Genomic DNA, 25,338 nt, shown 5'->3' with positions numbered 1-25,338 from the left:
AGAGATTTTGTGGTTTCAAGATTATTATTCATAAAGCCTTTAACAAGTCCTACATAATGAAACTAAGGAACCGACCTCATCTTGGCGTTATGCCAATAGGTGTTTGGCTTAATTTTCTTATTTAAAAAAAAAATCAAACCTTGCCTCTGGGGAGTGGAAAGAATTGATTGTTAGGTCCTAGGCCTCTTTGGGTTAGAGGTGTGTGTGTGTGTCTGTGTCTGTGTATGTGTGCCTGTGTGTGTGTGTGTGTGTGTGTGTGTGTGTGTGTGTGTGTTTCCAACGCAGGGTCTTCCATGACAAACATTTGTATATGACACAAACATGAAGGAGTGGGCGTACCCAAACACTTCAAGGCACACAGTGGTGTTGAGTCATACTATCAGTTAACATATAGTTCCTGGTACTAACCCTTTCCATCTTCTCCGCTATCATTAGGTAAGCAATCCCAGGCCCCTTAGCACAAACTGACTCATGCTTCTTGCTTAAAGACATTCTGCCTGAAAAGGAATTTCCCACTGGATTCTGTTCTCCAAGTCAGAAAGTAGGAATTCCCCAATGTGAAGGAATAAGAGTTAACTTTCTCTTTCCCCATATATTCCCTTCCATGATGCTAAATACCATCATTGTCTCCTTCCCAGACTCCCTTATCTTCCCCCTTCCAGCCCCCAACCCCAACCCTCAAAAGTTGTCTGATGGCTAGTTTAGGCAAGTTGGGGTGATACTTGGGATACTGGGAAATACTTGGAAAAGCTTCATGATAAGAGTGCCATAGAGGAAACTGAGGCCCTGGGAGGGACAGTGACTTGCCAAGATCACACACAAGCATCTGGAGCTGGAGGCCACCTGGTCAAATCCCTCATTTTACAGAAGAGGAAACTGAGCTGAGAGAGAAGTGATTTGGCTAAAGATAAGTGATGCAAGTAGCAACCATTGGAGGAACAACGTATACCCATAACATCTAACTGTAGAGCCAATGATACAGCTATTGTACAATCCTGTCTCTATTAAACTCAATATTTGTGGCATCGATTAAAAATCAAATACTGCACAAATTCTTCAGGCCAGAAAGTTCCCCTTTTAACATTCTGTTACCTTAACTTTGGGTACCTCTATATTATTTGTGAATTTATTCTTTTCATAAAAGTGAATATTTCCCATCATTCTCAGCTATAATGACCAGGTCCGGGGATTCTTGGAAAAGGGGTGGACCCAGAGGTATCTCAAAGATGACAATGGCTTGGCAATGCAAGAACCAGAAACAGGTATCAGATTTCAAATTGATCGTACCTTGGAAAGGTTATAGAATGGAAACTTCTTTAGGACCATTCCATCTGTAAGACCCTAGATTTGCAACTTAGAGGGACCTTAGCAATAGACTCCCTTGTTTTACTTGCCAAGGTCACAGAGACCCATAGAAAGGCCCCCAAATCCCTGGTTCAAATTTCACTCCATTTGATTACTATTTGTATGCCCTTGGATACCTCACCTCTCTGGGCCTCACTTTCTTCATCTGTGGACAGATGAAGGACAAGATGGTGTTTAAGACCCCTTCCAGCTCTTGATGAAAGACCCCAGGGCTTAACTGATTTGCTCAGTTCAGCCTTCCTAATGTTGTCTGCCAGAATCTTCTCATTCACCTCAAGTGGTCTGATTCCTCATTCATTCCTCTCCTATGTATATAGAGACCGCATTTGTGAGTTGATTATGTTAGAACGATCTCCAAAAAAAACCTGAAGAAATGAGAAGGAAGGATGTTCCTGAGAAGGATGAAGGGAGAGGCAGAATGGGGAAAATTTTCTCCCATAAAAGAAGCATGAAAGGAAAAGCTTTTACAGTGAAGGAGAAAATGGGCAGAGGGCAATGCTTGAACCTCATTCATTGGAATTGGTTCAAATAAAAAGAGAGGGACAAGAAAAAAACACAAGAAAGTGAGATGAAGAGAAAAACATGATTTGGAATCATAACTTTGAATGTGAATGGGATGATCTTACACCTAAAATGGAAGCAGATAGCAGAATGGATTACTATCTTCAAGAGACACATTTGAAACAGAAAGATACACACAGAGTTAAAATAAAGGGCTGGAGCAGGATCCAATATGCTTCAGCTGAAGTAAAAAAGGTAGAGGTAGCAATTATGATCTCACACAAAGCAAAAGCAACTATAGAGCTAATTAACAGAGATAGTCAGGGAAACTATATTTTGCTAAAAGGTACCACAGGCAATGAAGTAACATCAAAACAATTTTATAGCATGTTTCTCTAATAAAGTTTCATTTATCAAATATATACTAAGTATAGAACTGAGTCAAATTTATAAAAAGAAGAGTCATTCCTCAGTTGATAAATGGTCAAAGGACATAAACAGGCAGTTTTCAGAAAATCAAAGAAATCAAAAAATCAAAGCCATCTAGAGTCATATTAAAAATGTTGTAAATCACTATTTATTAGAGCAAGGCAAATTAAAACAACTCTGAGGTATCATCTCACACCTATCAAAAATGACAAATGCTAGAGAAGGTGAGAGGAAGAGGTATATTAATGAATAGTTGGTAGAGTAGTGAACTGGGTCAACCATTCTGGAGAACCATTTGGAACTGGGTCCAAAGAGCTCTAACGCTGCACTCCTTGACCTAGCATTACTACCAAGGAAAAAGGAAAAGAACCTTTATGTACAAAAATATTCATGGCAGTTCTTTTTGTGGTGGCAAAGAACTGGAAATTAAGGGGATGTTCATCAATTGTGGAATGGTTGAACAAGTTACAACATATGATTGTGATGGAGTACTATTGTATTATAAGGAATGACAAGAGGGATCACTTCAGAAAAGCATGGTAGAATGAGGTGAGAAGAACCAAAGAACATTATGTACAATAACAGCAATGTTATAATGACAATCAATTGTGAAAGATTTGGCTTCTCTGATCAAGACAGTGATCTGAGACAATTCAAAGGACTCATATTGAAAAAGTGCTCTCCACCTCCAGAGAGAGATCTTTTTTTTTCCCCTTTTTTTAAATTAAAGCTTTTTATTTTCAAAACATATGCATGGATGGGGATAGCTAGGTGGTGCAGTGGATGGAGCACCAACCCTGAAATCAGGAGGACCTGAGTTCAAATGTGGGCTCAGACACTTAACACTGCCTAGCTGTGTGACCGTGGGCAAGTCACTTAACCAATTGCCACAGCAAAAACAAACAAACAAAAAACATATGCATGGATAATTTTTCAATGTTGACCCTTGCAAAACCTTGTGTTCCAAAATTTGTCCCCCTTTCCCTCATCTCCTCCCCTAGATGGCAAGTAATCCAATATATGTTAAACGTGTTAAAATGTCTATGTTAAATCCAATATATGTATACATATTTATACAATTATCTTGCTAAACAAGAAAAATCAGATCAAAAAGGGAAAAAATGAGAAAGAAAACAAAATGCGGGCAAACAACAACAAAAAGAGTGAAAATGCTGTGTTGTGATCTACATTCAATTCCCACAATTCTCCAGAGAGAGATCTTTTGAGCCCTGAGTACAAACGGAAATACAATTTTCTCACTTCCTTTCTTTTTCTTCCTTTTTTTGAACCATGGCTAATATGGAAATATATTTTGCATGATTTCAGATGTATAATTGATATCATATTGCTTGCCTTCTCAATGGGTAGGGGAAAGGAAGGGAAGGAGGGAGAGAATTTGGAACTCAAAATTTTAAGAGAAGAATGTTAAAAATAAATAGATTTTAAAATAAAACTAAACCAAATAAACAAAAAAGAGTAAATGTTATTCCCTTTTCCCTCCCTTAGAACAAAGAATTGTTTTTTTAAATAGTTCAGGAAAATTAATCCATCAACAAGTATTTATTACATGCTTACTATAATCAAAGCCCAGTGCCAAGTTCTGAAGCCAATATATCAAAAAATTGGACACAATCGACAGTTTTCCGTATCTATGGTCCCTTATCTTTGCAAAGAAGAGTGGAGTCTCCAACTGTATCTCTTCTTTGGATTCAAGCTCCCCCAAAGAATGTTTTTTTTTAAATCCTCTTTGTGTCCTTAGCCTTCATCTGTAGCTCAGCTCATTGGGAGCCTCAGTATTCCTTCCACAACTCTTACAAGTGACCATACTTTGGGGTTTACCTACTGTGTGCTGTCCTTTCTAACATCTTGTACATGTTGTTTTCAAAGCTAAAGCTAATATCATTATCTCATATACCCAAAGTGGGAGTCCTAGATCTGCTTTGATCTTCCTCTTGCCCCCACTCCCCACCCTCCTTGCTGTCTTTAGTTCTCTCCAGCTCAGCCCATTCAGAGCTTTTGTTCCCCTGAGTCTGCTTCTGGGTTTGTCCACACTCACTGGTCATCCTCTGTTACACTCCTTTGCTGCCATCTTCCATATCAATTTTAAAGAAAATACACACATGTCAGTGAATCTCCTGTGTACTTCCTGACTCGGAAAACAACTGGTTCCATTGAAATGGTTTTTAAAACCTCAGTGTTGTCCCTGACTCTTCACTTTTTCACCCCAGTGAGAGACACATTCAGTCGTTACAAGGTGTCATTTCTACCTTTGCAATATCACTCTCACCTCTCCCCTTCTTCCCACTCATGGAGCCCCTACTCTAGTTCAAGGTCTCATTATGTCTCACCTGGACTCTTACAATAACTTCCTAGTTGTTCTTCCTGACTCCAATCTTTCGTCTTTCCAATCCATCCTCCACAGAGCTATCTGGGAGGTTTTTCCTAAAGCCCGACACTGCCCATATCACTTCAGTGGCTCCCGTGGGCCCTTTGGCTTTTAGCCTGGGATCTGAGGGCCTCCACACGTTGCCACCTATCCAGATAAGCTTCACACCATTCCTCTTTGTTCATTTTCTATAGCAGTTAAACTGGCCCACTCCCTAAGCTCAACTTGACCAGTAGCACCTGAACTGAAGGTCTGGGCTTTCCTGGATCTCCTGCCAGGTGCTGAGGTGCCTAATCAATCAGCATTTATTGAGCATCTGCTATGCCCAGATGCTGTGTTTAATACTGGGCTGATCCCTTGAAGGATTAAAAGAAGACTACAGAAGGATTGAACTTATTTTTCATGTCATTTTGGTTATGGATAGCTTCATATGGTTCCCTACATCATTATTTTACAAAGGAGGGAACTAAAGTTCATAGAGATCAGGTGACTGACTTGCCCAAAGTCACACAATTAGTGGGAGGTGGGTTTTGAAGCCGGTTCTGAGTTCTCTTTCCTCTGTTCCATGCAGAAATTTGGATTCCCATTCAACCACCCCAGAGAATAAACTTCAGACTTTGATCTAAATATTCAAAGCTGCCACATTTGGCCTGCCAACTTTCCCCCAGCTTTTAGCCTCTTTCCAAGAAGAGCTTTTGGGATTAAAGCTACAACAACATATATGCAGAAACTCCTGAGAAACTCTTAACAACACTTTAAGGTTTTCCGGTCCCACAAGGGTTTATCATTAACACACTAACAAACGTACCAAGTATACACATACCCCATGACAAAGGTTTCGGAGAACCTAGACCTACTCTGGGAAAGGTCTGAACCGATAAAGAAGAAAAATGAGTGCTTAGAGGCGTATTGACTTGGTGATGGTCATGAGATAAGAACAACAAAGACTCAGTGAGGAAAAAGAAAAGTCAAGTTGAGGTTCAGTCCAGAGTAGGCGGCAGGCAGCAGGCAGCCCCGATTGCCAGACTCCCCTCTACCAAGATGATTTTCGTGGTTTCAAGGATGATTCTCTTCATGGTGGGCCTTCTAGGTGAGTCCAAGAAACTGCTCTACTCCCAAGCCACAATACTCTGAAGCTGATTAGAAAAGGGATTGGGCTAAAAGGCAGCATGGCCCTAAAGACTTCCCAACAGGCCTAGGAGGCAAGAAGACACAGGACTCCAATCCTGTCTCAGGTCCCTTTCAGTGGTCCCCAGGCAATCCTCTAGGACAGAATTCTTTTTTTTTTTTTTTTAATTTTTATTTAATAATTACTTTATATTGACACTCGTTTCTGTTCCAATTTTTTTTCCCTCCCTCCCTCCACCCCCTCCCCTAGATGGCAAGCAGTCCTTTATATGTTGGATAAGTTGCAGTATATCCTAGATACAATATATGTTTGCAGAACCGAACAGTTCTCTTGTTGCATAGGGAGAATTGGATTCAGAAGGTATAAATAACCCGGGAAGAAAAACAAAAATGCAGATAGTTCACATTCGTTTCCCAGTGTTCTTTCTTTGGGTGTAGCTGCTTTTGTAGGACAGAATTCTTAACAATTGTGCTATATGGACCCATTTGGTGATGTTCCAAAGCTAGTGACCCCTTCTCAGAAGGGAGTTTTGAAATTCATAAAATAATGGGATTTCACTTATATCCATAGATGTGTACATTAATTGACATGTATTTAATATATTTATATGTAATATAGTTCATTATATATATATAATATGAAATTATTATATTATAATATATATATATATAATTGACATATTATCATCCCTTTCTCTGTAATGCTCTCTTCCTTCTACACTTCTGCAATATTTCTCTGTCTCTATATCTGTCTCTGTTTCTGTATCTGTCCCTCTCTTTTTCTCCTAGTTTTCCTCTTATCTATCTGACACTCCTTCTCATCTAACCTTCTCTGTGTCCTCTTCTCTTTTCCCTCTATACCACTTCACTTAGTGATCACATCAGCTCCCATGGATTTAATTCCCATCTCTGTTGATGATTCTGAAATTTATCCACCATATCCCATATCACCATATATATATATATATATGTATATATATATATATAAATATTATATTATATATAAATATAAGAGAGAAGGCTTCCTACAAGGTGGGTTTTCAGTTGGGACTCAAAGGCAAGCAGGAAAGTCAATGGTTGGAGCAGAAAAGGGAGAGAGCTCCAGGAATGGGGGACAGTTAGAGAGAATGGCCAGAGCGAGAGAAACGGAGGGGTCTCATTTGTGGAATAGCTAAGAAGTGGCTGGTACTGGATTGAAAAGTATGTGTGGGGGAGGAAGGTGTAATAAGACTGGAAAAACAGGAGGGAGTGGGCAATAAAAGACCTTGAATGCCAAACAGAGCATTTTGTATTTGCTTCTGAAGACAATAGGGAGCCGATGGAGTTTATTGAGTAGTAGGGGTGACATGATTAGACTTACACTTTAGGAAAATCACTTTCTTTTTTTTTTTTTTAATAGCTTTTTATTTACAAGTTATATATATGGGTAATTTTACAGCATTGACAATTGCAAAACATTTTGTTCCAATTTTTCCCCTCCTTCCCCCACCCCCTCCCCTACATGGCAGGATGACCAGTAGATGTTAAATATATTAAAATATAAATTAGATACATAATAAGTATATATGACCAAACCGTTATTTTGCCGTACAAAAAGAATCGGACTCTGAAATATTCTATAATTAGCCTGTGAAAGAAATCCAAAATGCAGGCGGCAAAAATATAGGGATTGGGAATTCAATGTAATGGTTCTTAGTCGTCTCCCAGAGTTCTTTCACTGGGCGTAGCTGGTTCAGTTCATTACTGCTCCATTGGAACTGATTTGGTTCATCTCATTGCTGAAGATGACCAGGAGAAAATCACTTTCAATGATTTGAATGGAGAATGGACTGGAGAGGGGAGAGACTAGAATGACTCTTGGGTTGTGAGCCTGAAAAACTGGGAGGATGGCGGTTCCCTCTACAATAACAGGAAATGGGGTTTAGGGCTCAGGAGGAAAGATGGTGAGTTCTGTTTTGGACACATTGAGTTTAAGATTGGAGAGTGAATTCGAGGTATCTGAAAGGCTGTTGGAGATGTAAGATTAGAGGTCAGCAGAGAGTTTGGGATATGGTTGATAAATTTCAGAATCATCAACAGAGATGGGAATTAAATCCATGGGAGCTGATGTGATCACCAAGTGAAGTGGTATAGAGGGAAAAGAGAAGAGGACACAGAGAAGGTTAGACGAGAAGGAGTATCAGATAAATAAGAGGAAAACTAGGAGAAAAAGAGAGGGACAGATATAGAAACAGAGACAGATATAGAGACAGAGAAATATTGCAGAAGTGTAGAAGGAAGAGAGCATTAAAGAGAAAGGGATGATAATATGTCAAGGACCACCGAGACATCCAGGAAAATGAGGATTGAGAAAAGGCCTTTGGATTTGGCAGCTAAGAGTCCAAGTGTAAGAATAGTCTTTTCCTTTATCCTTATCCCACAAAAAGTAAGCTACTGGACTTGAGCTCTCTGATTATTCCCTAAGTCACTATTTCAGTATCCAACACATAATAAGTTATAAAGGGGAATTCTAAGAGACAAGTAGTCACAGCCAGATGGTATTTCCAAGTAAACTAATGATTGTGCACCATGGATCCTCATGCCCTCTAAAACCAAGAAAATCCTTTAGTCTTTCTCACTTGAAAATCACTGGCATCATGTAAAGAGTGATGAATCTCGTCAGAGGGTCTACTTTTGGATCCCAGTTCTGCCACTTCCCCTCTATTAGCTCCATCTTATTCCTCTCAACAATGAGAAGGCTGGATTTGACCAAATATGTTGAAACCTTCAAGTGGCCCCCAACACTTCCAGGTGTAGCTACGTTAAAATGTTATTGGGAAATATTTAACAATATAAACAAAAATACAAAACTAAGTCAATATGGGTTCCACCGAGATTCTTATATACAGTTTAGGGGTCCCCATTTTTATTTAAGTTTAATACCACTGGATTAGATGGACTGTGATGTCTTTTCTAGCTTTTCATCTAGAATCCAATATAAACCTTGACTGAATTGAACTCTGGGGGGTAGCTAGAGGGCGATGCAGTGGATAGAGTGCTAGACCTTGAGTCAGAAAGACTCATTGTCCCGAGTTCAAATGTGGCCCTAGATACTTACTAGCTGTGTGACCCAGGGAAAGTCACTTCACCCTGTTTGGCTCAGTTTCCTCATCTGTAAAATAAGCAAAAAAAGGAAATGGCCAACCACTCCAATATCTTTGCCAAGAAAACCCCAAACGGGATCATGAAGAGACTGACATGACTGAAAAATGACTTACCAGCAATGAGTTGAACTCTAACTTCCCCTTATCTCCTTGGCTTCATTAAATAAGAGAATGTAAGTGATTGTACTCCATAGACTGGAAGCAAGGTGTCATAACTGGTGTCATTACCCTTTCAGGCTCTGTCACCTCTGTGGAGGTGACCATCCCAGTGAAGATGGTGAACGTGACGGCTGGGATGGACGCCACTCTGCTCTGCACATACACCAGTACCGCCCCCTCTACGAGCCAGTTTACCATCCAGTGGTCCTTCTACCACATCAAGAAATTCAATATAATCTCGGTAAGGACTATATTCCAAGACTGGTACAGTTCAGTAGGTTTGGCTTAGAGTTTGTGCTTAGTGGGCTTGGTTTCTCTGAGAGCAGGAGCCAAAGGCTGAATTAGAGAAACAACTGTGTGGACTGTTTAGTTTAAGAGCATTGTGTCAGCACATATCTTCACTTGCAAATGGTTTCACCTTTATTAGGATCTGGGTAACTAGGCGGGCTTATCATACCCACAAGTAGATGAGGCAGTTGCTTGGTTGTGTAGCCCATCGGTAAAACGTTTTTGGAGTGCGCACTGGCAAGAAATATACATTGATCAAGTAAATTCAGGTATTATTGTGCGATCCAGTATATGTCGGCTAAAACAAAAAAGGAGGACAAATGACTGCTCTTATTCAGCAGTCACTGCCCTGGCCTTGAAGTGAAAGGGGCAGGGGTTGGGGATGCTGGGCTGGGGGTGGGATTTTCCTAACAGTACCAGCGCAGTTGCTGTTCTTGGTGCCAGATGATTAATCTATAACAATCTGGAGGGACTGATGGTAGAGGGAGAGGAAAGCTGGATCCCCATGGGTGAGGGATAGATGTGGTTGTGTTGAAGACTAGCCCCTTGGTTAAGAACTGTAGAGAATGTGGGATAGGATCCATTTTCCCACCCTCCCACTAACTGATCCCACACTTCTTGAGATCATCCCATAGTCCCCCTGCCATCATGGCATGTCTTCCCCAACTTTGGAGACTCCTGGTTTAGGAAATACATCTTTGGCTTACTAAAATCTCCTTTAATTTTTGGTCTTCCTCCTATGGCAAAGAGTCCCACAGTCATTTGACAAACATTTCTTTTTGACAAACATTTCTTTACTGGACCCTGTCTCTAGGGAGATACAAAGTTGAGGCAAGAGGCAGACCCCGGCCTCAGGGATTCTCAGGACAGTAGAGGCAATGTCCCAAATAGGAGCATCAGAGCCCATTCCCTCCCCACAGTCTGGGGGTAAGGGTGTCCAAAGTCATGGCTACTGCCAAGATGGAGATCTGAGGAAAGGCCCCTCCTAGCCACACTGAAGGCTGAGAAACCAGATCAGCTAGCAATTTCCCCTTTAAGATTTGCATGCCATCTATCAACAAGTATTTGTTGAGTACTTTCTCTGGGCCTAGCGCTGCGCTCAGGATCAGGGAGTTAAAGAAACAACATAGGTCCTGGTCACTGGGAGTTTAGAACTGAGAAAGACAAAACTTGCATGTAATAGTGGGTGGGGAGCTGCCTTCAAAGTCAGGGTTAACTAGGTTCAAGTCCAGTTTCTGATGTATCTTGGTTGTATGACCCTGGGCAAGTCATGTAACCTCTCAGACCCCAGACATATAAGACTATAAATTGCAACCAGCATTGGTGTAAGAGGCTGGAAAAAAAGTTTTATATGCAGGAAATGATTAGAGAGCAATTCAATAAAGAGGAAAAGAAGCTAGTTGATGATACTTCATTATCTTACACTTACCTTTTTTTCACTTCCACTACAACCACCCTCGATTGCCCTCATTGTCTCTCTCAGTCACTAGCCTCTTAACTGATCTTCCTGGCCTCTTTCCAATCCATCCTCCACATGGATACCACAATAAGATTCTTTTGCCTCAGGTCTAACCATGTCACTACCTTGCTCAAATGTCTTCTGTGGCTCCCTATTGCCCCTTGCAAGATTCCCCATATTGTTGATTGGGATCTGTCTGTACTTCTTGAGGCATCATTACCTGATAGATCCACACCACATAGTTGCTAACAAACAGCCCCCCTCCCCAACCCCGATAATTTCGAAGCATAAAGAGGCAAGATGGTGTAATGGATAGCAGGATGATCTCAAAACCATAAAGGCCCATCTTCAACACATGTTGGTCACATGACCTGAGCAAGTGTCTTCTCAGGATCCTCCAGTCCAATCTTTAAGTTACAAAAATAAGATGCTGAGCTTAGTGATAGAAGGAGATTCTCCTTTCTCTCTCTCTCTCTCTCTCTCTCTCTCTCTCTCTCTCTCTCTCTCTCTCTCTTTTTAAGAAGGCAAGTGGGGTTAAATGACTTGCCCAGAGAAACACAGGCAGGAAGTATTAAATATTTGAGGCAGTTTTTGAACTCAAGTCTTCCTGACTCCAGGGCCAATGCTCTATCCACTGCAGCGCCACCTAGCTGCCCTTAGGGAGGTACTTCAGATGAGAAGTTCCCTATATCAATGGAAGCACAGACTCAAATCCTACCCCCATCCTCTAGCCCTCTCATCAAAAATCACGGACAAGATAAAGTCTGACTTTTTCCTCCAGTATTCAGGGCCCTGTGCAATCTGATGCAAGCAACCCGACCAACCCTGCTCTCAAGCCACCCAGTTCTATCCCTAAACACTTCTCGTTCACCCTTTACCTCAGAATTCTGGCCCAAGAACTCTCTGGCCATCTTGCCCATCCTGCAGTACCCCCTACTGCTGTCCCCGTGTGCCCAGATTGCTTAACTGACCAACTCTCCCTTGCGTCAGCCTCTGGAATGCTCCTCCTCAGAGCCCTGGGAAGCTTTCACTGAGTAGCCAGGCCCTTCTGTCACCTAAGGCCGGGCTTTGTCCATCCTGTCTGTGTCCTCGCCAACCTAGCCTGCTCCTTGGCCTGCCTGCCTGCCTGCCCGCCCTGCTTTACACCACTTGTATTTTTATGACTGTTCATTTTCTTATTTCCCCAGCTTCCCCAGCCTCCTGAGACCGGAGGTCGTTGTAGTTCTTTCTCCTTTCCCACATCCCTGAGAAGAGCGAACGATCTCGCACTAGGATTTGATAATTGATCAGTGTGTTAAACATTGTAAATGCCATGATACAGTCCCCAGGGGCTGAGACATTTCTATAAATGGTCTGCTGGATTTTCCATACATACAGGATGGCACCAAAGTCAGTGCAGTTTTGTACAAAAACTTTTGGGACACCTTATGTAACATTTTACAGACTTAGTCTTTGTTTACATTGGGTTCCAGATGTTCATTGTGACCGAAGGACTGCTCAGCTAAGTGTGAAAGTGAACGTGGGAACTTCCCATCTCACACTTTTGTCTTTTTTTTAATTTTGAAAAACTTTCTGAGTTGGCAGTTTATTCATTTCCAAAAAAAAGAACCCTCTACTGTGAGAAAGATTTTTGGCCACGTTTTTATTGTTACCTTTTGTTTTTGTACAGCCAGCACTTCCCACATGTGTCTTTCCTCCCTCCCCTCCCAAAGAACCACCCATTAGAACAAAGATGGCTATTCTTCCAGGAAGTGTTTGACTCTAAACAGCATTTCCTGGAGTGGAAAAAGCAAGTTCTCTTATAAATAGAACCCCCTTGCTGCTAAAGCCAGGGTTGAAGGGCTCATGAATCATTTCTCTGATGTAGAAATGTGGTTTTATCCAGTTTTTCTATTTTGCAACTATCCAGTTCATGGAGGAGAGGGAGTCCGATGTACTAGTTACATATGTGACCCTGGGTAGGTCACTTAACCTCTCAGTGCCCCAGGCAACTTTCTAAGACTGTCAGCTACAGAGCAGGTGGCAACTTGCATTGGTAAAGGGAGTTTCCTCTATCTTCTATCCGTGAAATCCCCTGTCCAGTAACTATCTCTAGCCAGTTAATCAGGCTCCCTGCTAACCTAGTGTTGCCCCATATTCCCTACAGAGATTAGTGATTTTACAATCTTACGATAATAAGAAGACAATAGAATTTCCCAGAATACGAGAGGGATGAGATGTTTCTGAAATCCTACCCCTTCTTCCCTCCCTCTCCTCAAAATGTCCAATTTTATCTCTAAAACATAATGTTATTTCCTAAGTGAGCTCAGTGTGGTCTATTCTGGATTGACAATGTGGGCATTTAGAAAAAGCTGTATTTGGATGTGGCTGCCTTCGAACCCCCTCCCTGCGGCATGTTGCCTTGAGCCCTGCATGGCTGCTGACCTTCTGAACTTTGACCCTGGTTCTCCTCAAGGCTGCCATGCTACCCACCACTGAACCCGACAAAGATAGGGAAGGTCCTTTAGTTCACACAGAGAGAGAATAGGGCAGAGGGGAAAGCATACTGGATTTGAAGTCAGATCCCAGTTGTGCTGTTACTAGCTTGGCCTTGGAGAGTCACTTGCTTCTCTGAGCCTCAGTTGCCTCATCTGTAGAATTAGGGTTCTGGACTAGAAGGCCTCCAGCTCTGAAATTATGATCCCATGATGCAAGGAGAAAATATTATATGTAATTGGTACAGCAAGGGAACTAGAATAGAACAGTAAATGAGAAAAGGGGAAGGCAGTCGGGGTGTTGAAAATACTGTTGAAAGCTGGGAAGAAAGTTGGGCATTTCTATGAACTTTCCCTGGGAGTGCCGTTTGAATATTTAAAAATCAGTCATTGACTGCCTTGATGCAGTCTTCCCTTCTTAGAAGGTCAGAGATACAAAACATTCACAGAATATGTCACCGTGACCCCTTCATGAGAGAAGAGAGCTGAATACTGGGCAATCCCACCCCACTAACGGCACACCTTGGGCATTTTGGGGAGAGGAAGAGGTCTTTTCCCTAGGGAAAAGAATCCCCCTCCCAGCTGCCATCCCTTAGGGCAAGGATCTTCTCTTCCCCCTTCCACCAGCCCCTAAATGTAGAGTGCGCAGACCTTTATCCCTTGGTTCAGAGCAAGATGGAATGGGGCTTGCCAGTCTTTAGGAAGAGAAATCGATCTTCAACTGTAACATCGGTACTCGAAATGAAAAACCAACCTGTGGTCTGAATTTGAGATGACTAGTCCATGGTTTGATTGGGAAGGAACTGGTGGCCATCTCTTCTAAGATGAAAAAGCATGGCTGTGACACCTTGGTTAGCGAGAGTCGGGTTTGTTTAAGCTCAATGAGCTATCTCATTGAAGATGAATCAAGCAAAATGACCTGGCATTTATGCTAAGGTTTTCAAAGCGCTTTGCTGTCTTTGATTTCATTCAATAAGCAAAACAATTCAGCCCTGAAGCAGAATGCTTTCGGGGTGATTTTATTACCAATTCAAGACTCCACTGTATTTTTCTCTAGGCTCAGGAGGTTTTCAGACTAGGGATCCTTTCCCTTCTAGCTCCACTGTGAACTCAACTGCTAGGGTTATGGAATCTTAGATTTACAGCTAGAAGGACACTTAAAGGCTATTGAGTTTGACCCCTTCACGTTACAGATGAAGAAACTGAGATTGAGAGAGGTTGAGTGTTTTGCTCAGAATCACACAGCTTGTAAATGTCTGGAGTGTATTTGAACTCAGATCTTCTTATATCCAAGTCTAGTACTCTTCTTTCTTCCTTGTTCAGCCAACTCCCAAAACCCTGTGGGTCATGAGAGATAATGGCCAAGTAGGTGATGAGTGAACTCATGAGCTCACCACGCGGAAGGACTACCAGTGCAAGAAATATCCGTGTTGTTGTTATTAGGTAATCGGCATTAGTCAAAAGGGGATTTAACAGATAACAAATTTATTTCTTGCTTGGAACAATCTGTGCTGAAGGTAAAAGGGAGAATAAAGCTGTATTGTAGGAACAAAACATAGAAAGATCTATTGAATAGGACAGCTAGGTGGTGCAGTGGATAGAGCACCAACCCTGAAGTCAGGAGGAGCTGAGTTCAAATCTGGTCTCAGACTCTTAACGCTTACTAGCTGTGCGAGCCTGGGCAAGTCACTTAACCGCAATTGTTTCAGCAAAAAAAGAATCTATTGAATGAATTGGAAATGGTTAGTCTGGAGAAGAGAAAATTCAGAGAGGACAAGAGATCTCTGTACAGGTATTTGAAAGGCTGTTGTCAAGTAGAGGGATTGGGCTTCTTCTGTTTGATCCCAGAAGCAGTGGGCAGAAGTTCCTGGGAGTCATTTAGATTTGTGTCCAAAAGGAGAATGGGCTACTTGGGATCTGACCAACGCCACCTTATTGGAGATCTTCTTGTTCCAGTTGTTACAGAGGAGATTTGTGGCTCGGGTCCCATTGGATTATAACTTCTCTGGGACGCAGGAGCGTAGGGCAGAGTGGAAAGAATACTGGAAGCGAAACTCTTAAGACGTTTAAAGATTAGCTCATGCTAAAAAAAATTGATCATAAGAAATGGAGTTAACCCTTTTCAAATGGCAATTCCCAGAGCAGTGTATATAGGTGTGGGTTTGGGAGTAGAAAGTGAAAATGGCATCCCTATAAACAGTGGGAGTGCCATGGAAGGTGCCATTTTGAAGCGGCTGCATGAAGGGGCTTCTGGGTTTTGTGGCAATATCTGTTGAGCATTCAACTCTCCGACTGGCCCATTTCTGCCCAAATGCAGCACTACCCATGCCTCAGTATTCAGAGTATGGAGGAAAAGGCAATCAGTCAGTGTCTAAAAGTGGTGCATACGAGAGATGTTCGGGGAAGATGTAGCTGGACTTCTCAGGTAAGACGAAATAATCGCCTGCACCCCAAAATCCCTCACTTCATCATTTGGGAAGGGAGGAGATGAATCCTGTATACCTGTCCCCAGGCAGGGTCGGTCTCTGGCTGGACTAAAGTATCTCTCATTAGTCCCCACCTTTTGCCCTCCTGCATTTTCCTTCCTTTTTTCCAGCTCCCCAGTCTACAGAGTGCCCCGGGACTTCGTGTCAACCCCTAGTGACCCAGGGACCACTCCTGTAGTTTCCTAGCTAGACTTACTTCCCTTGTGACCTGTCCCTGCTCAGGGTCCTGATCTCTGTGTTTCCACAATCCTGTATAATATCTCCTCTTCTGAGCCTTGAAGGGCAGATTTAAGCAGCCTGTTCCAGGAGACAACACCTGCCATTCAACCAACTATTTCCCCTCTACAAAGTAGGAGGGGGAGATGATGATGATGATGATGATGATGATGATGATGATGATGATGATAGTTAGCATTTATATAGAGAGATTTAAAATTTTAAAATGCTTTACAATCTCATCTCATTTTTGTTGAGATAGATATTATTATCCCCATTTTATAGATGAAGGAACTGAGGCTAGAAGAAGTTAAGAAATGTGTTCTGGGTCACACCGCTAATAAGTGCCTGGGTCGAGAGTGAAACTCAGGTCTTCCTCTCCCCAAGTTCTGTGAAGAAACCAGGGGTGTTTAGGCTATAGAAGAGAAGGGGAAGAGAGGGAGGGAGAACAAAGAAGAATGGGACAAAGGCCTTCACACGTATGAAAGATTGTTCCATAGAGGGAGAATTTCATTTATTCTGCTTGGCCCCAGTGGTGGAGGCTTAAAATGTATCCAATCAGGGGTAGTAAGTATATGTTACAAGGTCAGGGATATCAGACCTTATATTGATAAAGTAGAATTTTCTAATGTTGATTGTTGTATCTGCCCTGTGAGAGAAGGCATTGTCATAATTGTAATTATTGTAAATATTGTAAATATTCCCTCTAATTGTAAATATTCCTCTTTTTTGAGGTCGTTGGGGTTAAGTGACTTGTCCAGGGTCACAGAGCTAGCTAGTAAATGTCTGAGGCCTTTCATTTATTTATTTATTTATTTGTTTGTTTGTTTGTTTGTTTAAACTCAGGGCCTACACTACCTAGCTGCCCCAGATTGTATATATTCAAAGGTTAGATGACCACTTATTTCGAGAGCATCGTAGAGGGAAACGAGGAATGGGAAAAGGGGTTGTAATAAATGACCTCTGAAGCTCTTTTTAATTCTTGAGACTTCATGATTCTGTGAGGCACGGAGGATTGTTTGCTTCTACCATAATGGACCCAGACTATCGTACTTCGATTTTTCTTGTGGCAGCTTAATAGTTCTGTCAGCTCCTCCTTTGCTACCAGCTATCATGTCTCATCACTGTTAATATATTTGCCTCTAGTAGTCTCTTTGTTTTCCCTCATTCTGATCTGTTGTAATGGGAGAATAGAAGCTCTTTGAGAGAGCTTGGAGAATTTGTGCTTTTTGTATTGCCAGGACCTAGCACACATTATGCATCCGATCTATATTAAATTGAATTGTTCGATCATGTGTTTGGAAAATGGATAACCAGCTCTGTTATAACAGTGTGCAAAATAAGGTCAATAGGCCCTGAGGGCTTCTCTGTAAAGGAATATGACTGGGTTCTGACAGCTGCTTTGGTTCAGAGCTTTTCTTCAACTATCTCCAGGTTCGCAGTCCTCCGTCCCAGCTGATATTGTTGGCAATCTGACCCCGCCAGTAAATGGATTGTAATGTTCTTATCCATCTGTGCCCAATATACCTGTCAGATGATTAGGCGTGACCGAACAGAAGGATATGGGGAGAGAGAAAAGCAAACAACAAATCCGTTCTGTTCTTCCCCAGGAAATCTCCCTTTCTTCATTTGGGCCTAGATCTAATTGGGGGCATCTAGACTTCCCATCTCTTTGAAACCAGAATTTAAGCATTCCCTGGGAATCCTCATTATAACTCAATATGGGGTCATCCAGCCTCTGCTTGCGGTCTTCCAAGCTGCCCATTATGCTCTGAAACAGATCTAATTACAGTCATCCTTTCTACATTGCAACTTTCCCCATACAGTTTTTGATAGATCTCACGTTAGCATAAGAAATTAAAGGGGAATTTGGGGGAGTTTCGAGGAAGCCGCAGGCAACACAAAAAAATTAGAAACTCAGAAATACATAAAATATATGGATAGAATTGTATAATATCAACATATTTTATTTTTAATACCATAATAATTCAAATTTCTTCTCTAGTACAAAGGGAAGGTCAAAAAAATGTTTCGGTGATTTTCCAGATCGCAAGTGCCCCTAACCCCCAAGGGGGGGAAGGTTTTTTGTGACTTCAAGCTTAAATTGACCTCTTTGCAACTTTTACTCCTTGCCTTTTCCCCCGCAAGGCCCAAAAGAACAAGGCTAATCTCTCCTCCTGGCAGCCCTTGAGTGCCACCATCATTGGCCTTTTCTTTCCTAGGCTAAACACGACCAGTTCCTACAACTCATTGTCACATAGCACAGATTCAAGGCCCTTTCCCATCCTAGTTACCTTCTTCTAGACTTACTCTAGCTTACCAATGTCCTTCTTGAGATATGGTACCCACAATGGACCACAGTGCTCCAGAATACTAAAGGACCAGCAGTCCCTCATTCTTGGAAGCTGCAGAGAATCACAGTGGTTTTCTCCATTACACATCCTATTGCTGCCACTTTTTCCAAGAAAGGGGACATTTTGTTCAGTCATTTCAGTCATGTCTGAGTCTTTGTGATCCCATTTGGGGTTTCTTTGGCAGAGATACTGGAGTGATCTGCCATTTCTTTCTCCAGCTCATTTGACATGTGAGGAAACTGAGACAAACAGAGTGAAATGACCTGCCTAGGGTCACCCAGCTAGTAAGTGTCTAAGGCCAGATTGGAACTTATGTCTTCCTAATTTCAGGCCCAGTGATCCGTCCACTGCAACACTACCCTGCTGCCCCAAGTGGACCTATGAGTGGGGAATAGTACATATGGTATCAGATTAGGTCCATATATTTACTAGTTTTACTGAAATGCTTCCCCCTCCTTTTTTATTCTTTTTCACATGATATACCTCTCGGGAAAAGGGAGTGGGGAGGAATCTATTTCAATCAGTCAACTGACAAGCATTTGTTAGGTACTAGTAGTGGAACAAATACAAAAAAGCTATTTCTTCCCACAAGAAGCTTGCATCCTAATGGGAGAGACAACATCATGATGATGGCAATGATAAATAATGGCTAATATTTATGGCCTATGAAGTATTTGACAAATATTGCCTCATTTTATCCTTACAACAACTCTGGGAAGTAAGTGCCATTATTATGTCCATTTCACAGATGAGGAAACTGAAGCAGAAAGAGTTAGGTAAGTGATATGTCACACAGTTAGTATCCAAGACTGGATTCTATGCACACAGTTAAATATGTCCAGGATTCATATACAAAATGAATACATTTGAGTGCCTTTTAAAATAAAGACCAAAATTATCAAGAAAATATTAAAGGAAACCATGTAACTGTATAATATAAATTTGGTAACCATCAACACATCAAACATTTGAACAAGCAAAAGGGAAGCCATCAAAGTGTGCGCCAAAGGATTTGAACTTATTCCAAAAGGAGCATTTATGTTCACTTTTACAAAATAATAACCATCACCTACGTTGCATTTTTTGGTGTCTTTGTCTTCCTCTGGACTCCATCGGATTTTGCTGATCTGTTACTTCATAGGCGTCCGGGCAGTACGCAGATTGGTTTGGGGGAAGGAATGATCTACTTTCTTCTCTGCGAAGCGTTTCAACTGAATTTGCCCCATTGCTTTGTAAGCATCTTGCGGGGCGTTTCTTGTAATGCAACAATATTCCAGTATGTTCACATACTCTTGACTTATTCAGTCTTTGGACCGAAGGACTGTTTCCATTTTGTTTTTTGCTTTAAGGACAAAGCCACTGGGAATATTTGCGCACAGATGGGCCTTTTTTTCTTGCCAATAACATCCGCAGTGTAAGGGGCCTCTCCAGATCCCTGGCAGGTGGTTGGGGAATGGGCTCTCCAGTGCCCAGAGGTTCTGAATGGAAGCAGGCTGGAAATCTTGAGAGGAAACTGCAGCTGGGAAGCCTGGGAGCTGGGGCCAGAGATGAGAGTTGGCAAGAAATTCGAGGGAAGGAGAGGAAAATGGAAGCAGGAGGCTTTCCTTGGCCTGGCTCTCAAGCTTGCCTCTACTTCCCGGAGGCGTTTCCTCCTCCAACTCCTCCTCTCTCTCGAGAGTGGAAGTAACAAGGTCTTGGCTGTACTTTCTCAGCAGCACGATCCAAGCAGCTGAGGCTTCAACATTTCTGATCCTGCAGTGCCAAGAGTGAGAGGGCAGGGACTCCCCAAACCAGTTTTGTGAATGGCCATCTAACACTGCTGACAAGAAATGAGAGTTGGGGGAAAAACTGCAGGAGAAGTCCCTGGGGAGATGGAGGGATGGATAGGAGTTGTGTGAATAGCACCCACTATCCAGCAGGGCCCAGACCAAAAGGAAGGAGCCATTAACAAGACAATAACCTTTTTAAGGGACCAGAGAGAGGGAGTTGAAACGGATGTGCCCCCTCCCCCTGGGCTGAGGAGATTGAGCTTTTAACTAGGAGTTGATTATCTTTCTCTGGAGATTTGTGGGAGGCAACCATTTGGGGAGGAGAGTGACTGCCAGGAATGCCCCCTGCTTCATTACCCTTGCCTTTTATTCTAAGTAAATGTCCTTTTCCCTTATTACAATACCATCTGCTAAAGTCTGCACAGCTGGAGATTTAGAAGCAAACAAGAGCTGGTGAACAGTGGTTCTGAATAAAAGGATTCTAGGAAACCTAATATGGTAGCTGTGACACTACGGTAGAATATATTGTCCTAATAGCGGGGTCAAAGTGTGCAAACAATCGAACAGCTCTTGTTTCATGCCAGAATGCTTTCCAAAAAGATTACCCAACTAAACAGGTCCACCAAAAATGTAACAGTGTGTTTGTTTCCCCACAGTCCGGCCACCATCACAGCTTATTGATTTTTTTTCCTGATTTTACTAACCTTATCTCAAACCTGTTTTTATTTTTCATTTCTCTGATTATTATTGAGTTTTGGGGGTCGTTGACAAATTGTTTTTCTTCACAAACTTCTTGTTCATGTCTTTTGTTTAGAAATGAGGAAGGGTCATTACTGAAATATTTCTGTACATTCTTTACACGGTTTGGATGCTGGATTTCTATCAGAAACAATGACTTTGGAGATTTGCTTCTAGTCTATTTCTTTCCTTTTTATGTTGGGGACATTAATTTGTTGTTGTCAAAATCCTTTCATTTTTATATTCAAATCCATTTAGTTTGTCTCCTTGAAATCTTTTCCATTTGTTTAATAAAGAAGAATTTTCTTTCTCTCCACAATTGAACTTTATGTTCTTATGGAGTGTTTAAAAATATATTTATATCATTGAACCACTTGGAATTTATTGTTCTCTGTAGCAGGCTTTATTGTATAATGCCTTTCCCACTGTTTTGTAATTTTGGATTTAACAAACAATATTGTTTCCCTTTCATTCTCATCCTGTTCCACTGATATATTTTCCTGTTTTTTTTTAATTCTAATACAAGATATTTTGTTAATTACCATTTTATAGTACAATCTGTCAATTGCACAAACCTCCCAGATTTGGGCCATAGGAAGCTTTCAATATGTCTATCTTTGTTGAGAGACTACCATGTGCTAGGTGTCGGTCAAGGGGGAGCACATCAGTGCTTTTTCTCATGGCTTGGGGACTAGAAAGAGCACCCATCTGTATCTAAGTGGAAAATGAGCTTTTTTCTATAGATGCTGTCTGTGCAGTATGCAAAGTTCCTAGCATTCTTAGACTGGTGCCCTCTGCTGGGGTGTTTTGGAAGACAAAGATTTCGAGGTTGCCTTTCACATTTAAGATGCTCATTACAAAGTGAATGGGATTTTTGCTCTATCAAGATTTACAACTTTATCAGAATTTCCATGTGTTTTCAAGGAAGCTTAAACAAAAGAGTATGTGGGGAGGGAGAAGAATGGGTACTTAATGTCAAAATAGTAAATGATAAAGTCAGGACCAAAAGAGATCTTGTGCTAAACTTTGGGATTGGATCTCAAGAAGCAACTAGATGATACATGGATAGGATATTTGATCTGGAGTCAAGAAGACCTGATTTCAAATTTAGCCTCAGATGCTTACATAGTCGTTTGACCCTAGTCAAATCACTTAACCTTTGGCTGCCTCAGCTTCCTCTGGTAAAATGGGAATAATAATAATAATAATAATAATAATAATGTTGTTGTGAGGGTCAAAGAAATAAAATATAGGGCACTTTGTAAACCTTAAAAAGCACAAATATGCATTGTTGTTATTATTAAGGTAAATTGTTTTGCCCTTAGGCTTAAAAATAAGTTTCACGTGTATAAGGTGTGAGAGGGATAGCTAGAGAGCAGGCTGTCTTAAAGAAATGATCCACAAACTCAATATGAGTTAACAATGACTCAAATTTATACAGTGCCTGCTATGTGTTATCTGGAAAAGAGAAAATTTGAGGACTACAATGGCTGTGCTCAAGTATGTAAAGGGACCTCTTGTGAAAGAGGGATTTGCTTTGTTCTCCTTGATTCCAGGGGTTAGAATTAGGAGCAATGGGAGAAAATGACAAACAAGGGAAGGAAAAGTTCCTAATAATTTGATCTGTCCAAAAGTAGAATGGGATGCCCAGGAGGAAAGATGCCTACTCTCATTAGAAAGCTTTAAACAGAAGCTGTAGTGAGAGTGGACTAGCCTCTGGGGTCAGTGTTTGGAACATACACATGTATTCCCTGCTTGGCTGTAGTCCATGTGACCACATAGAGCTTGGAGGTGAGCCTACTTTTGACCTTGTTGACTTTAGAGTTTGCAATGGTAGATGACCCAGAGTGCTCTAAATGACTACTGAAGTTGGAAAATCTGATGACTCAGGGAATTCTGGACCAGAACTCAATAGATTTGTAAAAGGAATATTTGCATTTTAGTAATTTTCTCTTTCTCGATTACTTTGAGCTGCCCCAGAGAAAAAGGGCAGGAGAGGAGAAGGGCAGCGGCCCTGTAGGCACTGCAGCTACCACTACCATTTGGCTCCAACTATCAATGGACTTTCCAATGGAACCTCTGGATTTCCCAGATTCATAAGGTTGCCTGGACACTTCCATCTCTGAATACTTATTTTCCTAGGATCAGGAAGGAACAAATACAAAGAGACAGAGAGAACCACATATGTAAAGCCACATGGGTCAGGTAGGAGACAGGGTAACTGCCCTTCTCTCAGCTCTCAAAAGCAGTTCAAATTAGTCCTGTCACCTCAAGGGGAAAGAAAAGAAGGAGCTATCAGTTAGTCAAATGAATATTTATTAAGCACTTACTATGTAGGTGTGCTAGGGATTAATGTGACCAAGGGACACATTTCCCTTTTTTATATACACTCTGATCTGGTTCACCAGCCCCTGAGTCATCAGAAGCTAATGTAGGAACTCTCAGTCATCTCCCATTACAAACCCTTGAATCATAATGGCTGAAAGTAGGTTCAATCCATGGCAATTTGAACTGGAACCACACAGAGAATATCTGTGCATGCTCTGGCCCAGTCCAGTCTTATTACGCTAACAGTAATGCAGAAATGTATGTTCTAATACGTGTGGATCCCCCAGTTGATATATTGTGATTTAGAATACCCAAAGTTTCTTTTTATGCACATGTCTGTTATTTCTCTGTTGTCTCAGATATATTATTCTGTGAATGGACAACCATCTGACATTGGAAAATATAAGGACCGGATTACAGGGGCCTCAACCCCAGGAAATGCCTCCATCACTATCTCCAACATGCAACCTTCAGACAGTGGCGTTTATATCTGCGATGTCATCAACCCATCTGACTTTTATGGAACTAACCAAGGATTTATTGTGGTCAACGTGTTAGGTATCACAAGATTTTCTCTTTATTTTTGGTGCAATTTTGGGTTGGAGGGACATTGTGAGGGAGGAGTATGTAGCTAAGGGCTATAAACTTGAATACTAACAAATGTTTCCTTCTACCTATTTTCTCCTCTGTGACATAAGGAAACACTACCAACATAGCCCCCAGGGAGTCAACTCAACAAGCATGTTAGGCACCTACTGTGTACCAGGCTCTGTATTAAGTACTAAGGATACAAAGTAGGGCAATATCAATCCCTGCCCTCACAAAGTTTGGATTTAATTGAGGGAGACAATGATGTCACAATCAAGATATATAAAGATAAAAAGGAAATGGTTTCAAGGAGTTCATAATATAAGTTGGCTTTGGGGAAGTACCCTGTCCTAGAAGACAAGAGACCTCGAATATACCATGTGATCTTTGATAGAGTCAAAAGTGAACCTAGTGAGCCAAGATGGCAGATAAAAGGCAGAGACTCTCATGAGCTCTCCTAAATTTCCCTCAAAATATCTTTAAATAATACCTCAAAACAAATTCTGCAGCAGTAAAACCCACCAAAGAATGGGATAAAATAATTTTCCAGCACAAGACAATTTAGAAAGTTAGCGGGAAAGGTCTGTCATGCCGAGATAAGAGTGAAACACAATCCAGCTTAGGCTGCTCCAGCTCAGAGCAGGACCCACCAAAACAGAAGCAAGCTTTGGGGTGAGTAAATCAGTAGCAGCAACAGTTGCTCCTAGAGCTCTTATCCCATAGATAGTAAGGGGATTGGCCAACTGGTCAGAAGGAGATTACAGGGGTCCCTTTGCTGACACTGGAGGCAGGACTCCATTGCATTGTGCCTACTTGGATCCAGGGCACAGCTCTGGGTGGCAATTCCAAGGCAAAGAAGAGCACTAATACACCAGAGCCTGTGGCCACAGGGAAACAGGGATACTGGTCACAGTTCCAAGGCAGAAAAAAAAGTTCTTGTGGTCATACACAGACCAGAACACAGACCAGGAGAGTAGTAAATATATCTGTCTCTAGATCATAACACCTTGGAAGAACTAAAAGCTTACAGGCTCCCAGAACTAGCTCTGAAAAAAGCTACACAAAAATCCTGAAGCTTGGGCATGTATGTCTCCACATTGGAAGCAGAGTCCCACATTAGCATGGAGTTAAAAGTCAAGAAATAGGATAAAAATGAGCAAACATAAAAAAAAGAAAGAAAGAAAGAAAAAGAAAATGAGCAAACAACAGAAAAAATTCTGACAATAAAAAGTTACTGTGGTGACAAGGAAGATCAAAACACACACTTAGAAGACAACAAAATCAAAACCATTATATCCAAAGCTTCAAAATAAAATATGAATTGGTCTTAGGCCATGGAAGAACTCAAAAAGGATTTTTAAATAGAGGAAAAGTTGGGAAGAGAAATAAGAATATACAAGAAAATCATGAAAACCGAGTCAACAGCTTGGTAAAGGAGGCACACACACACACACACACACACACACACACACACACACACACACCTGAAGAAAATAGCATCTTAAAAAACAGAATAGGCCAAATGTT

General features: G+C 41.5%; 1 protein-coding gene across 1 annotated transcript in view; it reads left to right on the top strand.

Moving 5' to 3' along the window:
* Positions 1-5,650: 5,650 nt before the first annotated feature.
* The window catches only part of VSIG1 (V-set and immunoglobulin domain containing 1), a 34,994-nt gene continuing 15,306 nt past the window's right edge, over positions 5,651-25,338 (top strand). The window contains exons 1-3 of the mRNA XM_051968351.1: positions 5,651-5,771; positions 9,189-9,352; positions 23,583-23,781. Coding sequence (XP_051824311.1) covers positions 5,723-5,771; positions 9,189-9,352; positions 23,583-23,781 — 412 coding nt within the window. The 5' untranslated portion in view covers positions 5,651-5,722. The remainder of the gene's footprint in view (positions 5,772-9,188; positions 9,353-23,582; positions 23,782-25,338) is intronic.

This window comes from Antechinus flavipes, chromosome X, assembly GCF_016432865.1.
Source record: "Antechinus flavipes isolate AdamAnt ecotype Samford, QLD, Australia chromosome X, AdamAnt_v2, whole genome shotgun sequence".
Taxonomy (NCBI): Eukaryota; Metazoa; Chordata; class Mammalia; order Dasyuromorphia; family Dasyuridae; genus Antechinus; species Antechinus flavipes.
This window is presented reverse-complemented; position numbering and strand designations above follow the sequence as displayed.